General features: G+C 43.8%; 2 protein-coding genes across 3 annotated transcripts; one reads left to right on the top strand and one right to left on the bottom strand.

Annotated features, from left to right (window-relative positions):
- Positions 1 to 258: 258 nt before the first annotated feature.
- On the top strand, positions 259 to 2223 carry pmch (pro-melanin-concentrating hormone). Its single transcript, XM_084345664.1, has 3 exons — positions 259 to 531; positions 1850 to 1991; positions 2076 to 2223. The coding sequence occupies exons 1-3, from the start codon at positions 283 to 285 to the stop codon at positions 2123 to 2125; spliced, it is 441 nt and encodes a 146-aa protein (XP_084201790.1). The 5' UTR covers positions 259 to 282; the 3' UTR covers positions 2126 to 2223.
- A 13-nt stretch (positions 2224 to 2236) lies between these two features.
- On the bottom strand, positions 2237 to 16111 carry parpbp (PARP1 binding protein). 2 transcript variants are annotated; one of them, XM_084345662.1, is made up of 11 exons: positions 16053 to 16111; positions 15555 to 15710; positions 14340 to 14576; positions 14144 to 14248; positions 13004 to 13174; positions 12751 to 12905; positions 10317 to 10500; positions 10039 to 10220; positions 8658 to 8739; positions 3664 to 3844; positions 2237 to 3125 (listed from the first exon to the last, which is right to left on the bottom strand). In XM_084345662.1, the coding sequence occupies exons 2-11, from the start codon at positions 15702 to 15704 to the stop codon at positions 2803 to 2805; spliced, it is 1770 nt and encodes a 589-aa protein (XP_084201788.1). In that variant the 5' UTR covers positions 15705 to 15710; positions 16053 to 16111; the 3' UTR covers positions 2237 to 2802. The 2 variants fall into 2 exon arrangements, with proteins under 2 accessions (XP_084201788.1, XP_084201789.1); XM_084345663.1 differs by lacking the exon at positions 16053 to 16111 and adding an exon at positions 15941 to 16035.
- Between the last annotated feature and the right edge of the window lie 227 nt (positions 16112 to 16338).

Here is a 16338-nt window from a genome sequence, read left to right as displayed (position 1 = left end):
GAATTAGACTTGACTCACCTCTTGTTCGCCACATCTCTTAACAGACAAAAGGGTTATTCAGCGTTTTCTTTACAAAGGAACACATTTCGGTGACCCTCACTCTTCTTGTAACCTTCGGTCTTTTAAGCTGGATGCACATCTGCCGGAAACATGACGCTTAACAGTATTAGGTTGTAAGCAAAAAGCACCCTGACTGAATATATAAAGGCGACTGAGAGCCTCGTCACAGTCAACAGACCAGAAGACCAGTCAAAGACCGCAGAGCTAGATATTATAGGTACGATGGTCTCCGTCTACACCGTCCTGTACGCTCTGCTGCTGTTCTCTGAGCTGAGCAGCCACCTGGTCGCCGTAGCGATGCCCGCGTATAAAGTCGAAGACGGCGTAAACCAGCAAGACGGCCTCGGTTTGATAGCGGAGGACGAGCCCATGACTGAGCCTGCCGTGGTTCCTCCTGCGTACAGACGAAACCATGTGCTGGACAACAACGTGAGGGACGAAGACGGAAGCCCTAAAATCTACGTCCTCTCAGTAAGTGTCACATCGCCGTCGTTAAAGACTTTTCCAAGCCTGAGCATGTTTTTAAAAGGTCACTAATAACTTTATTTAAAAAAAACATTTGGGTTTGTAAATGATTATTCTCGACCTGAATTATGGCATCCTAATTCCCTATATGACTGCACACGACTACTTTTTCACCTTTTCATACAAGCAGTAAGATACATTTGACAATAAAGAAAAACTTCATGTTTAATATTTGCCGAATTTACAAGACGACCCAAATAATTAAGAATTTGTCAATGACAGGATTTCAAAGAGTTTATAAAGTTGCTCCCAACTCAGAAACTCTCAAAATCAAGAAATTTTATAAGGGAGTCTGGGGAAATTCTCCTGGAGCGACATAGAAGTAGCCTAGATTGGTTACCGTTTAGTGTATTTGTAAAATTTGACATGTTTACCGTCAATAAAATGTTGTTTTCTTTATTCAGAGTGTAAACAGGGAATTGAAACATTGACTTCCAGCATCTTTGATTACAATGGTGCTGCTCAAAAATGGCTAGATAACACCACAGTTCATCTATTTTTTGTTATTTGCACAAACAAATTCTTTAAAGTCTTTAGCTCAACAACAGTCCAGTGCAGAGTTACCAGCCACTTGGGCTATTATTAGTTAAATTATCCTGAATGAATGTATCTGGCTAGTCTCGTTCTGCAGTCATTGAACTCCGCCAACGACGGTCATGCATCATAACTATTCACTGTATGAGATTTCAGCTCACCACAGGTCAACAAAGAGCACATTATCTCCATCCTGCGTACTGCACATCTGACCCCTCTCAACTGGCCACCGCTCTCTCGTCTACTGTTAAGTCAATATTTCATACACATCTATGAAAATCTTTTACAGCAGCGTTGGAAAACCGGGAAATACTATTAGCCGAAAAGGTCAAATGATCACAAGCCTATAAAGATTTATTGGAGCCGCAGTGGGAAGAATGATGATATATCTGTGCTCCCTCAAACGTTTGGCTGCGAGTTTATCTGGCGGTTGCGTCTCCTGTGTGTCATGAACATGGTGGTTATCTCTGCGGTAATGGGGAACAGAACAGAACAAAGACATCTGGGTGAACCGGGGCAGTGGAAGAAAACGGGCCACTGTGATGTAGTAAAAACGGGGGGAAACACATTTCTTCCATTTGGGGTTCCTGCGGCTTGGATCAGCTGGTAAACACAGATCCAACACCTGTGCTGCAAGTGAAGTAAGCAAAAGGGTTCAGATCCTGTGGTATGGAAATGTGTGCGGTCGCATGGTGCCACATTTAATCACCGATCAATACTGTGTGTTCAGGACATGAGGCTGAGGGGACACAGTATTCGCGGGCTGAACCCGGCCTTCGCTCGGAGGCTTCCTCTGCTCACAGACCGGAGTTTGAGCGACGTTCCTGCTGAGAACAGTTTGAAAATGGATCGCAGGAACACCGACCTCGACAGTAAGTACCCGCAAACCCATGTCTCTGAAAACATACCTCCCGATGAAGTTTACTAACACAAATCTTCTTTCCTTCTCCTTCTAGTGCTGCGGTGTATGATAGGCAGAGTGTACCGACCCTGCTGGGAAGTATAAGTGTGTCCCTGTGTTGCTTCTTCAACGTGCTGTAAAAAATTTCTTCCTCCAGGCTGCTATGTGTCACACTGAAACGCATTTACTTGTAGAAAATGAGAGCGCAGAGAAATATAAAACAAAATAAAAGTTTATTAAAAAGAAAAAAAAGTTTGCATCGTATTTACAGAGTTGATTTCTTCAGAATGTTATAAATAGATGAACAACACGACTAGTGATTAAATACATTCGTCTTGATGAGAAGAAATAAAGTGTGCCGAGCTGATCCATTCATGTTGCAGTCACCGACTTTCCACAGTGCTAATGCCACTTAAACTAGCTGGATATGAAGAATCAATTTGGTAATCAACAGGTAATGTATCTGAAATGATTATGAAAAGTGATTCACGATTGTATGGTTTCAGTTTACTATCATTTAAGTAAATCATTTAGCAGTTAGCTTGCTCGCTGTTTCTCTCTGCTTCGGGCCTAATAGGCTAATCACCTGCTAGCACTAGCTTCATATTTAGTGTACGGACATGAGAATGGCATTGATTTTCTCATCCAACTCGAACGTAAATGAGCATAATTCCCAAAACGTTAAGCTAACTTCAACACATTGATTAGAATAATGGTCAGCAGATGAACTGAGACTTAATCAGAACGTTCAGAAACAACTACAAAGTCCACGATCACGATCGTTAGACTCTGAAGAAGCTGGTTAGCTTTCCCTGTCCGGCTATCAGCTTCTTCTTACTCGAGGCCTTGCTGACGGTCTTTGCCGGCACTTTGACTGTGGGCTGTTTCTTCTGTGGAGGCTCATTCTCTGATCCTCCATGTTGGTCAGAATCCACCTGCTTCCTCTTGCTGCTCTTGCTCTGCGTCTGGACACCAGCTTTCTTTTTATTGCCCGGGCCTGCTGCACCGCTGTTTTGGGCATTTCCACTTCTTTGCCCGAGAGCAGCAGCAGCAGGAGCCCCCCGCTGCTCAGCGCTCTGCTCCTTATTTAGACATTCAGGCTTGGCTGGAAAGATTGAAATAAAGCAAACGCAAGTGTGACAAGCTGGTAGGAGGAACAAAAAAAAAAAAAAAGGAAAATGTTGTGACGAAATTGCTGACGTTAGCTTCTAGTTTGAGCAGGCTGTGTGTTTATTCTATGAAGCTGAAATTTAACATTCGTCATGTCGCCTGATGGAGCCGAGCCCGAATTCCCACGGAACAAAAGACAGACGGGGAAATGGGCAAGAAGTCTGCAAGAGTGTGTGTGTGTGTGTGTGTGTGCACTCAAGCTTTTACTACAGATGTGGGTGTGAGCAGGTTTTATAGAATGGGGATTCATTTAATGGCTGATGGTTAGCACCAGTCCCAGGGCTAGGATTGGGAAGGGTTCAAGGCCGGAGCCGAGAGGGCGTGCCCGGGCCTCCGTCCAGCTGTGTGGCGTCAGAGGAAACAGAAATCGATCCCGACAGAAAGGGAACGCTGCGACGCTTGTGTTGACATTTTGAGCTTTTTCCCTGCGTGCAGCGGGGAACGTTAAAGTGAGCGTAGGGTTGAATGTGTACCTGTGGCTGTCTCCTCCTCGTCCTCATCCTCATCCACAGCTGGCATGTTTGTGGGTTTTGGAGCTGGGTGCACGCAGGTCGGGACCTGGCTGGTGCTGGGGAACTCCAGCACACGGTTGAGTGGCAGGTCTTCATCTTTGTATGTGCACGCAAACTGGGATCGAATGACTCTGTCTTTGGCCTGGAACACACAGGAAAAAAAAACCCTGAATCCACCGGATATGATATGGATGATCAGTATCAATTACTCCGGGCAGGTGGCCCAGGTGTTCAGCTTCCAAAACTTACCTACTTTTTGGCTTTTAACTTTGGTGCTTGGAGGGAAAGAAAAAAAAAAAAAAAAAAAAAACTTGCACTTGAATTTCAAGAAGTGATTTCCCACTCCTGCATATTTTCAGCTGACAGAGGGGAATGCCAAATTTCTGCAGGCATGCTAGCTGCTCTGTGAGGCTTCACCTTGGGACTGCAGAGCCTTGAGCTCAATAACAAGGCTAGCACGGCCACACACTCACAATGAAGGGCTAACATGCAGTTATCTTACAGCTGTCAAGGTTACCATGGTCACCATCTGCGTTTGTGTTTGCATAATACATTAAATATAACAACAGAATCAATCACAATGTTTGTTTATAAGAACTTCAGGGTGAAAAACCTGTGTCACGCAACAGTTTACATGTCAAAACATCTAAAATGTTTTATTTTAATACCACTTTTTGGTGTTTGGCCACAGACTAAGGGAAATAACTTGAGCTTAGCTAAAACTAGCATCGATCGGCAGTGAGATGTTATCAAAGTAACATAGATCATAAAATAACCACGTTAGAGGTCTTAAAATGTCACAGATGCGGCTCAAAATGGCCGCAGAAATCAAATCAGTTGTATTTATAGAGCTCAAAATCACATCACATTGCCTCAGTGGGTTTTACAGTTGTACACAGTACAACATCTTCTGTCCCTGGATTAGGTCCTCGAGTCGAGTGAGGAGAAACTTGCCATGTTGAAAAAAAAAAAAACATTTAACAGGGGAAAAAAACGAGGGATGAGACCAGAGGAAGAGCCACAGAGGAGGAGGGATCCCTTTATCAGGACGGACAGATATGCAATAGATGTGGTTATAGCGTTAAATGACAAACAAAAGGGGTCACCAAAATGATTATAATTCAGTTAAAATTCATCATGAACAGGACCGTCAATGTTTGAACCAAACTTCATGGCAATCCATCCAAAGACATTTCTCTAAAAGCCACAACTGTGAACCTAAGGGTGGCGCGACAGGAAAGTTCAGGGGATCACCCAAGTTATTCGGTTACGTTGTCTGGGACTCACGACTGTCGGTGTAAATCCATTTCTTAGACGTTGTTGTTGATATTTTACTGGGAAATGAAAACGTTGACCTGCTGAAGGCGCCGCATGAACAGTCAGAGGATCACCAAAGCTATTAGGAACAATGAACATCTGTACCAAAGTTCAGGCCAGTCCATCTGATAGCTGTCTGGACATTTCATCAAAAAATGTAAATTGCGAAATGGCTGTTGATCAGTATCAGTGACTGGGGCTGGGAGCTGAGATTCTTGGATTTGAAAACATATTTTTCTGACTTTTACCTCAAATGCAACAGAGCAAGGCGTTATTAATCTAATCGATCCCTTCTGCTGTAATTATCTGATATACGTTGCTGTATTCTTTACACTGATCACAAGCCGCCTCATTACTGCCGTATTCATTTTTAAAAAGGTTAATGAATCCTACATTAGCCCGACTTCACACCGCTTCTATCATGAGAACCTTATTTTCCAATCTCATCACCATTACATGTCAAAGCCGGTAGAACAGCACCTCATTAAAACGTCTTTTTCTGACAACCTAGTTAAGTTAAAAACAAAGTGAACGATGCTGAAGAGTACAATCCTGGCCCCGGAGCACACAGATCCTCAGCTTTTCATCCACCGTTTGATCTACGCCTGCTTGGGATTATCACAATCCAAGGATTTCACCCTTCAGGCCAGTGGGCCACAGTAGGGAGGAGAAATCTGAGGGAAAAGTACAGCGAGCAAAGCTGGGTGGGTACGTGAGGCACAGAGGGATCAAAGCCTTTTGTGCTTTTTCCAGAGAACTTCTTAAAAGAGCACCTAAAACAACAGTGACCCCGAGAACGAGGCACACTTCAATAATGGGAGCTAAAAGTGTATGCTGCCCGGAGTTGCATGCTAATAAAACATATCTGAGACGCCCCAGAAACAATGGGAGGGGACGGAAGAGTGAACACGGCCAAACTATGACTGACGGAGAACATCTAATCCAATTACAACAGGTGGGAGCCCAACATGGCACCAAGTGGTCAGACGGCCCCCATTCCTCCGAAGGCTGTCCTGAAATAACCTCCGCACGCTACCTGACACGATGCTGGAGACACCTGATCGAGACATTCCCGAAAAGGACTTCCAAACGCAGGTGGAAGCAATCTCTGCAGCTTTATGTTTTGACATTTGTTCTCGCACACAGGTGATTAAAAACACGGGGAATGAGCAACAGGTGCGGTGACTATTATCGGCATCAAAGACTGATACAATCATCCCGAGATAAAAATGCATCAGTGCAATCAAGTCACATCATTACTGACGTCACAGAGCAGCAGCAATAAATGGGCATTAAGGGCTTAGGTCGAGTTTTTCTTTGTTTAGATCACTGAGAAAAGGGATTTGGAAGCGTCCCAAGATCAGAAACTAAATCTGTCCATCTCTGTGTGTGCCAGTTGACGTCAGTGCATGATGAAACCGCTGGAGAAGTCGGGGATAAAGTCATTCAGCAGACAACAGGAAACAATAACCTTTCAAGTTTCCCTTGCTAGTCGAATTACGCGACTGATATGGCATCTTCAAAGTGAAATTGATGCAGAAAGCTTCCGCTCACCGAGTTCAGGAAGCGGTGAGCTGCCCAGGGACCATTACAGCGCACTCAAACAGGAAGGCAGCCAGATTGTGGGGAGCTAAAATGACATCTGCTAGCGCAATCAAATAAAGGAGCCATTTCACAAAATCTGTTTAGCATACATGTTCAAAAAAAAAAAAAAAGGGGGTTCACACAGTGGAGCTACCTCGTGTCAAGAGATCAGCCCGACCTGCGACCTCAAGCTGGTCGTGTCAGTGTTTTTCTGGTGACTCAGCAGTTGTTGAGTGTTTGTGGAAGAGGTTGTAATTCAACACTAAAGTCAAGATAAGCACATTTTAGCTCAAGTTCTCAAGAGTGAAAGTGTTAACAGGGTGCAGAAGAGCCCTTTCTTAGTGATATTACAGATATTATTCATTTAGATTAATGTTACTGATGTAAACGGCGTCAAGTTGTTACTGGAATAGCCCAAATTTATGAAGCAGATGCCGATATTTGGGAGTTAAAAAAAACAAAAACGATAATGACGTATCTGTTGACGGCAACAAAACATATCGCAATTTCTTGCTACTTATCGTCCTGCTAATCTAAGGGATTTGTATCAGACCGTTTACGATATACGTTTACTTATTGACCTAAAAAACAAAATCTGTATTTCTTGGGCTATGTGGTGGCGTAGAAGTGTAAAGATGCATGAAAAAAGTACAAGTACCTCAAAATGGCACTTAAATAGAGTCATTGAGTAACTGCTCTACGTTACATTTCACCACTGACTGTACGTTCTGATAACTACGAGTGGTAAAGTTACGTGTCTAAAGAAACAAGTCTCTTTGTTCAACAACAAAAGCACACAAACAGTAAAGTCCTACAGAGCGTGCACACTGGAGACTCCCGCCGACCGAGCCAGCTAACTTCTGGTTTAGCGCCAAATGTTATTGGACCAAATGGCTCAAATTCTGACAGTAAAACGAGTCATTTCGCGGACGTTCTGAGGCTCAGAAACAAGTACCCACACATCTTTTACAATGTTAGCTTATGGCAAAAAGTCTTTTTGGGCCCCAGTGCGTCACGTGACGATGTAATTACACGGTTTGGCCACTATGAAAACTGGCTTCAAGGCCTGGCGCCTGGCTAGATCTCAGTGATGAGGCCAGCCGTCTTCTTTGCAGAGGAAGTTCTCAAGCGAACCGCATTAAATACTACTCCTCCTCCTCCTCTTCTTCGTTGGTTGTACCAGGAGACACTGACGGGTGTCTTGGGCGAGGATCGGGGTCAGGATGCGCCAATATGTGGCGGCCAAATAAATTCATGTGTGGGAAACGCTGAAGTAAATTGGTGATGCAAGAGCGGACGCATGTGTGTGACGAGGAGTTACATCGTTGACTGGAAAACAAAAAGTGGAATTCGGATTTTATCTGCCCGGGCGAGTCTTAATTTATCTTAGCGGGCCGCCCATGTAAAGCCTACATATGGGAAACACTGAATGTCGACATGAAAAGTCAAAAAAAGTCATTATCATCAGTCATTTTAGAAAAAAAGGATGATAAAAAGTTGAAATTATGACTTTTTATCTCATAATTATGACGTGATGTATTTATTTTTCAAATCAAGTTTAGTTTTCGTCTTTATTTATTTTTTTTTAATGGCAGCATCGGGCCTCCATACACTGACCAGAAACCACTGAGGTAAAAGGAGAGAACAGTTGAGCTGACAGCCAGGAAGGAAGGAAGGACGGACGGAAGAGGTCTCACTCTGGGATACAAGAGTGTGTTGTATTGTGCACCGTAAGCAAACGGAGCCGAGCCCAGACAATAGGATCACTAATCATGAGGATTGGTTAATGGCTCGAATCCCCCACGAATACGTCGTTTTATGCCACGGATTTAACAGCACCCTCAAACCAACACTAAGAGCTAAAACACAGCTGTGCAAACGGGAACCGTGGAAGTCAGTTAAGATGTGCGCTTCAGCTAAGAAAATAAATAATATAATACCAGGGAGAAATTACAGGATGTAAAGACATTATTTTCAATGTTTGTACATCTGATTCAATTTGAAGTAACTGATGGTTTGGATTTGGGGCTCTTGGACGGAGGGGCCCACGTTACCTTGGGTTTGAGCAGCTCTAGCCGGCTCTGGACTCGGTTCTTTAGAGGTTCTGGAGAACATCCAGCAGACACTTCAGGGGATCTGAAGCAGAGACAAGAGGTTTATAAATTAAAAAGTAGAAGGTCACACGGTCACGCTAACAGAGAAATCTGCCCACCGCTTCTTACAAACACTGCAGCTTCGCACAACACGTGACAGATGTTTTCACCAGCGGCAGACGGAGCTGATGTCGGGCTTTTGCAGAAACTTGGATACGAGCCACTCGATGTCATCCACCTCAGAATAATGTAGGTTCCCCCCTCCACCACAGCCAGTGGCTGTTTTTTTTTTTTTAATGTTATTATTTTTATTTCAGATGTTTGACCGGAGAAATTGTTCCAGTGTGGTGTGGGAGGATTTTCCTCCATATGGTTTCAGTAGACAGTTGTAGAGTCTCATGATGGTCTAATTGCTGTTTCAGGGGCTTTCCCACTCCGACTGAATCCTGTGGTAGTGAGAATACTCAGATCTGATTCAGAGCTCTGTGAGGACTTTCTTTAAAAGGAATAGTTTATCCTAAAATCAATTATATATATTTTTCTTCTTACTTTAGCACTTTTTATTCATCTAGATTATTTTCGGTGTGTGTTGCCGAGCCTTGGAGACGTCTGCCTTCTGTCTATTATAATAGAACTAGATGGCGTTCTGCGTGAGGAGCTAGGAAGCGTCCAAAAAACACATTTCAGAAACCGTGTTTCCAGAACTCATGACCCGGTTACTCAAGATAATCCACAGACCCTTGTCGTGAGCAGTTTCATGTAGGGACTATTTTCTGTCTACCGCACTACAGCCACCAACCGTATCAGCATCTACTCAAGGAGCGGCGAGCTAACGTTACAGCTCAGCCGAGGAGGACGACATCAGTGTTTACATCCCAGACTGTCAGCAGCACGAGCCTCTTTTCCATGATTAGATTTAATTTATGAATGTTTACTCGACCCCTGAAGGATGTTGCAACGCGTTTAGCTTAGTTTAAGACCCGTTACAAATGACTCCTTGAGATGATGCCTCGTCTTTAATGAACTGAACAATAAAAACAGTATTATTCGCACTCTGCACGTGTTTCTAAATCCACTGCGATAGGTACACTTCAGGCAGAACATGCTTGGAGTGACGATGTCTTCTGACAATTACCAGAGTTTCTGTGATTTCACAGCAATCAGCTATTAGATGGATTGCAGTTGAGGCACCAAAGTCAGTTGGATATATCATCTGGGGATCATGAATGTCTGTCCGTTCAATATTTGTTAAGATATTTCAGTGGTGGATGAATCCCTGTGATCTGCATCAAACTATAAAACATCTGTTCCCTGTTAGAGCTGCATGAGTGTGTGTGCCGACCTGAACAAGGTGAGGATGCAGCTCCCCTCGGCTCCATTGAGGACGGGCTGGTCCTCAGACAGCAGCTCCGCCTTGTTGCGACACAGAGGCGTCGACGCTTCTTCATCCAGCAGAGCCATCAGCACCTTCACGGTGTCCCGACCTCCATACGCCGTGGCGTGATTGATTGCGTACACCCTTGGCTGGAGAGGAGCAGCGAGAAGATGGAGTGGGTTTTTTTGTGTGAATGTATGGCCAGAACTATAGCTCGTTGGCTGAGAGTGGAGGTTATACATTACCCTGGCAGGGCTGATCCCCGTTCCGCCTCCATTAGCGGTCTGTTTCTGGATCTGGTGTAGCTGGCAGATCCTCTCCTTCAGCTCCTTCGCCGTCTCGTCGGCTGCGGCGTACACTGCGTCTCCGCTGCTGCGCCCCTTCACCAGCGCTGCCCTGATGGCGGCCACCAGCCTGGCTCCGCACGCACTGAGAACAAACACAGCGACAGTCACAATGAGAGAGAAAAAAGTGGATTTGTTCTGGAAAGCAGGATTTCATCTGGATAGAATTAATAGCGTTCAAGAGTTCAGCCAATATTTGCCAACATGAATAACTCTCTCCTAAAACTGAAAAACCCAGAAAAGCCAGGGCCTTCGTCTGAATGTCTTCAGGAGATATACTGCAGCTTCACTTTCAATTAATTGGACACTGACTTTAAGGGCTCAGAGTAATTGTCTCGGTGTTAACATCCAGTCGAGCTTTATTTCACTGTAACACGGCTCTGCCAATGTTAACAGTTACGAAGCAGAAAATATGCTCCAAATCCCTGTTAAAGTCACCCTGGGCACTGTCACTGCTCTCGGCGATGGACTGTCAGCAGAGAAACTCCAGGATTTTCCTCCTTTCCACCGTCTGCGCTGCACGTCCAAAAATCATAGCAACATATCACTTCTGTAGGTTTTCTAACAGTCAAGTGCAGCAAAGCGTGCAGGGAAAAGATCGCAGTAAGGTGGAGAGGAGGTGGTCCAACCCCTGACCCGGCTCTGATGTGAGCGAGTAACCGAATCATTTGGGAAAACAGATGTTCGGCGAACAAGGGGCCCTGCGCTCTCCACAGAAGGTGTTTGTATGAGGAAATACAGTACTCCGCTGAGAGCGTCGAGGCACTGCTGCCTGTTGAAAGACACATGTTGGCCGAGTTCATCACCGTCTCATCAGCCTCAAGAACTGAGAAGCCCTCAGAGGAGCAAGCGGGAGTCGAATCCACTACTACACAAACATCACATGTGTTGTTATGGCTCGAGCTAACGTCGCTACAAAGGGTGCCTTCCAGCAGCTTCACCTCCAAGCTCCACCCTCACATGACTGAGCGGCTAAATCATTTCTGATAGCCACTTCTGTTGTGCTGCCAAACGCTTTGACATCCGACATAATCTGTAATGGTATGGAGAAGTGATCTGAGGATAATTCATCAAAGTGAGCGCTCCAAACAGGGGAACAAGTTATTTAACAGAGACGGGCTTTGATGTAGCAGAGATGAACATGCTTTAGCAATCCAAAATGTTATCATGGAGGAGCTTAGATGGGAGTCATTACTGCTGCGATGGGACAGGTGGATTTTTATGATTTCAGTGCACAGGTGTCTGCCAGGCCGATGCGCCCCGCAGAGCGGAGCTCGGATCGGCTTTCAGAATTTAATTCAATTCATGAGAGTTGGCCAAAACAGAGTGGAAACAGAATTTAACCTGAACTCAAAATTGTAGGAAGAAGTGAAGCAATTCAAAGAAAATCCCATTCAGCCATAAATCACAAGTTTCACTGTATTTGACCTCGATCGCTGCCAGATACCGAAGCATGATCAACTTTTCTTGGAATCTCTTACTTCCCCTAATCCGCTCAGGATGATTTCTCTGGGATTTTAATATGTTTATGGTGCAATGTTTGAAATGGAAAGTTGCTTCTGTGAGCGTACGTTGGATTAGTTGTGACAAATACGTGATTTATCTCTGGCAAATAAGGGGAAAAAACTGCTTGAACTACTTAGATTTCATGACTTTATTTCAATCTGAATTCACAATTTTTGGAGAGCTGAAGAATCCAGTCCTTATAATAATAATTTCTTTATGCTCCAAATGGCCAATAATATTTCTTAACACATTATGTAACGAGGATGAACAGGAAGAATGATGCAAATACATGTTTTTCATCGTTTAAATCACACGTAACAAGAAATTGTGATGATCTCCAACTGTTTTCGGGCACAGCGGTACGACCGATGACTTTTTTTAGCCGCTCTGACAGTTTTTCTAACACCAAAATAGTCCCGGCCTGGAGCCCTGCAGTGTTCCTTAATTACCATGAACACACACTATACTTTATTTTGACACACGTGGTCCTGCTGCATGACGGCAACAAATGTGTTTTGGTCCCCAGCTGGAAATAGTTTCCATCGAATGCATTATTTAGTCCTGTTCAAGGAAAACTACAGTGCCCACAGATATTCAGGGAAATAATAAAATTGCCTGTGAACTTCTAATTTAACTCTGCAAGAAAGGGAATAAGTGACATTAGCAAAATATTAAACTATTTCTCAAATGTAAACTTTATATCTACAAAACGGGGAAATACATAATCATCTTTCTCTGAGCTTCAAGTCCGTCTCTTCTGCTCGGCTGTAAATGTTGGGAAGCAGTTTAAAGTTGTAAGACAGGGAGCTGCGTTGGGCTGCGTTGTTACCTCGGGTCTGGAATCTCTCCGAGTATTTCGTCCAGGTTGTCTAGAAACTGGACAAAGTCCGACAGGCCTTTGACATGTTTCCTCAGCGGGTCGGACTCAGCTGGAGCGTAGCCTTTCCCTCCGAGCTGGATGGCCCTCACGAAAGATGTCACGGCCTGATAAGGAACAAAAAGAGAGAGGATCACTCCAGTTTTGGTTTTCTAGTGATGTGAAGTGTGGAAACATCATCACTAACGACACGCTATCATCTTACCAAGAACAGAGAATTGTTGCTGTTATGTGCGGCGTGCTTCAGGTCGGTGAACGCCTGTCGTCCGAGAGCGCGGCTCGGGACGTCGAGGGTTTGCGCCACGGCCATGTCGTTCTTGGAGTTCACGAGCAAGTTCAGATAGGAGCAGAAAACCCTTCTCACGGCCATTTTCATCTAGAAATAATAAACATTATTAAAGTAAACCATTATCATTTAAGGTTAGAAAACATCTTACAAAATCAGTTCACGAATTGAGCTTCGGAGGTGTTTGAACGTGCATTTTTGAACTTTGGACACAGCAAGGCTAGCCGTTTCCCCTGTTTCTGGTCTTTATGCTAGTAGGTGTTAAAGATGGGACAATAAAAGATTGTATCGCTATTCGTGATATCTTTATTGCTGTGAATTTCCGTTAACTGAGTTAAAAAAATCCTGACTTATTTTTCCGCAGAGTAGATGCTGTACATTTTCTTGTTTCTTAACAACATGTACAGCAAGGTACTGAATCGGGACATCCGTTGTTCTAAGATAAGCCTCTGAAAGACGTGAATATTTATTTTCTCGTCTAATTCTCCACCAAAAAGTGACTCTGTGCGTTTCCCAAAACATCTAACTGCTCCTTTAGTTCAACTCTTGGCTCGAGGCCCGTCCAGGTTGCGTTTATAAACCACCAACAAAATAAAAAAAGAGACAGTAGCTTTAGTGCCTGAGTCAAACCCCTAAAAACAGCAGCTGACAGCCCGCATTAAACTCCAAAAATTACATCACTCTCGCTGGTGGTGCAGCAGCAGCAGCAAGCCTCCGCGAAAAACTCATAAATTCACAAGTGACAAGAGAAGAGTGGAGGAAAGAGACTCTTGTTACAGGAGCCCCACATGGTGTTGTGTTTTAAACATCTGCCTGGTAATTGAATTCACACTGCGCTCTTAAATCCAGGTGATATGATATAGAGTTCCTGTCAATAAGAGCCGGAGGGACTCCAGGCAGAAATTAAGTAATACTGGGAAAGTAAATGCAAGAATTATTGCCAGAGGGAGAAAAAGCATTATATTTCTTTAAAAAAGAAACTTAAATGAGGGTCGAGGACAAAGTGGAAAGAAGGGTTTCTTATGGTGCTTTATGATACAAGTTGCACCTTTTTATTACCTGCGAGCTGCAGGATCTGCTTTTACTAGACGGTGTTGACGGGACTGAGGAGTCTGGCAGCTCTGAGACCTCCGTGCTGCCCGATAAGAACTCAAACAGCTGGATCTTTCAAAAGAAAAAACACACGTAATTAGGGAGATAAATCGGCTGATAGCGAATCTGATCGTCCACAATCGTCAGTCTGATTCTCTCTCACCGAGCTCACAGGCTCCTCTGGATCTGACTCCACCAGTCGCAGCCGTTTGTACATGGAGAAGACATCAACCAGGTCCACGGTGTTGGAGCGCTTCAGGAAGGATTCGTATGCCTCCAGGATGAGATCATAGTTCTCCAAGCGTGCAGGGCCGGGGGGTGGCAGGTGAAGTTTGTCTAGCAGTAAGTGTTTCCAGGCCATCAGGACATCACTCAGAGCCACTTTGAACTCTCCGCCGTGCTGTCACAGGAAGAGAGAAAACAGTGGAGGCTGCAGCCATAATTACCGACGGCCTGGAACCAATCAGTTCAAAAAGCAGAAAAGACCTTCTGCCACGGTCCAAAAACGGGCCATGAGCGGTCTCAGCCGGAAATCTGCGGTAATGTCATCAGTTATGGACGTGATGACAGTCAGCCTGATGGTTCAATTGTACTATGTTGTGATGATGATGTGAATTGGGCTCGTGCAGCGGATAACTTACAGCAGGAATCGTACGATATTCCTCCTCTATTGACAATATAATACACTTTTTCCTCTCGTTTGTTAGTTTTCATCCCCTTGTGAAAAGGACAATAACTCACTGCAGGGTGTTGTTAACCTCAGCTCTTAAAGGAGAAGTTCACCCAAAAATTCAAATTCAGTCATTATCTCCTCCTCCCATGCAGATAGAAAGTCAGGTGAAGGTTTTGTAGTCCATAAAACATTTCTGGAGCTTCATAGCAAAACAGCATTCTCCTAAACAACTTAAGTAGATGAGGACTTACATCCGGCGTAATCCAAGTCTCCAGAAGGCCCGAGATCCCAAATCAATTTAAAAGACTTTATTTACACCCTTTTCAAACTTTTTTTCCCCAAATCAACTTGGCAACGCTGTTTTGCCGTGAAGCTCCAGAAACATTTTGTGGACTACAAAACTTTCCATCCGCTTGGAGGCGAGTAGATAATTACTGAATTCTCATTTTTAGGTGAACTTTTCCTTTAAATTATAAGCAGAACACAGCTTTATAAATTAGATAGACAGATTTATAAATGCACTTTCAATTTTTGACATTTGTGTTGTTGAATATTGCTGGTCAGCATGATCACATTTGCATTTTTGGACTGTGTTTGACTGTCCGTGTGTGTGTATGAATTGCACACTTTTTTGCCACTCCTTGACGGACTAAATAAGGGATTTTGAAGTGACTCAAACTGAGGAGAGGCTGTTTGAACGGTTACCTGCTTTTTAACTTCTGCGATGGCCAGCTGCAGCACCATCAGCATGTCATCAGCTCCATGAATGGTGGTCCTTTCAGAGTGTAAAACCCTGTGGCACTCTCTCCTGAAGACTTTAACCATCACCTGCAGGCTGTCTCCTACAGACTCCATTTTTTCCTTAAACAGAAATAAAGGAATATAGTCAATTTGGCTTACAAGACATTCAAACAACACACAAACTAAGAATAAACCAGGGTTTTACTGCAGAAAGGCGACTGTAACCATAATAAAAAGTACTTTTAGGCAACTAGTAACAGTAACCTCATTAGAGGTTGTAAAGGTTTCTTTCCTTTCCTCATTGAAAGGAGACACTTGAGGTTCGTTGGTGCCCAGGTAGCTTTACTTACAATAACAATGTGTTTTTTTGTCAGTCCACACAAGATGTACACATATAACTAAGATTACTTTATGTTTATTGCTACACTAAATCACAAACAACGTTAATATAACGGTGCAAACCTCTAATATCGTAGTAGTCTCCGAGAACACACGTCCCACGACAACAGCAGCTGTTTTGAAATTTTAAATTGCCGATGACGTTGCTGCCTCTGAACCAATCAGCTTGTAGTAGACGACAATGGCAGAGGTCCGACAAAAGAAAGTATTGCTCTTCTTTAAATTGTTTCATACTTTGGTGGCAGGATACTAGAAGGTGTTATCTAGTCTAAATCAAACTTTTTAGCTTAATAATATGCTGATATATCGTTAAGCGGTTAAGATGTTTTCAATTACGTTGCGCGAACCC

The sequence above is a fragment of the Pagrus pagrus genome, assembly GCF_965226575.1.
Source record: "Pagrus pagrus genome assembly, chromosome: 23".
Classification (NCBI taxonomy): domain Eukaryota; kingdom Metazoa; phylum Chordata; class Actinopteri; order Spariformes; family Sparidae; genus Pagrus; species Pagrus pagrus.
Note: the sequence above shows the minus strand (reverse complement) of the source record. Positions and strands in the feature narration are given on the sequence as shown.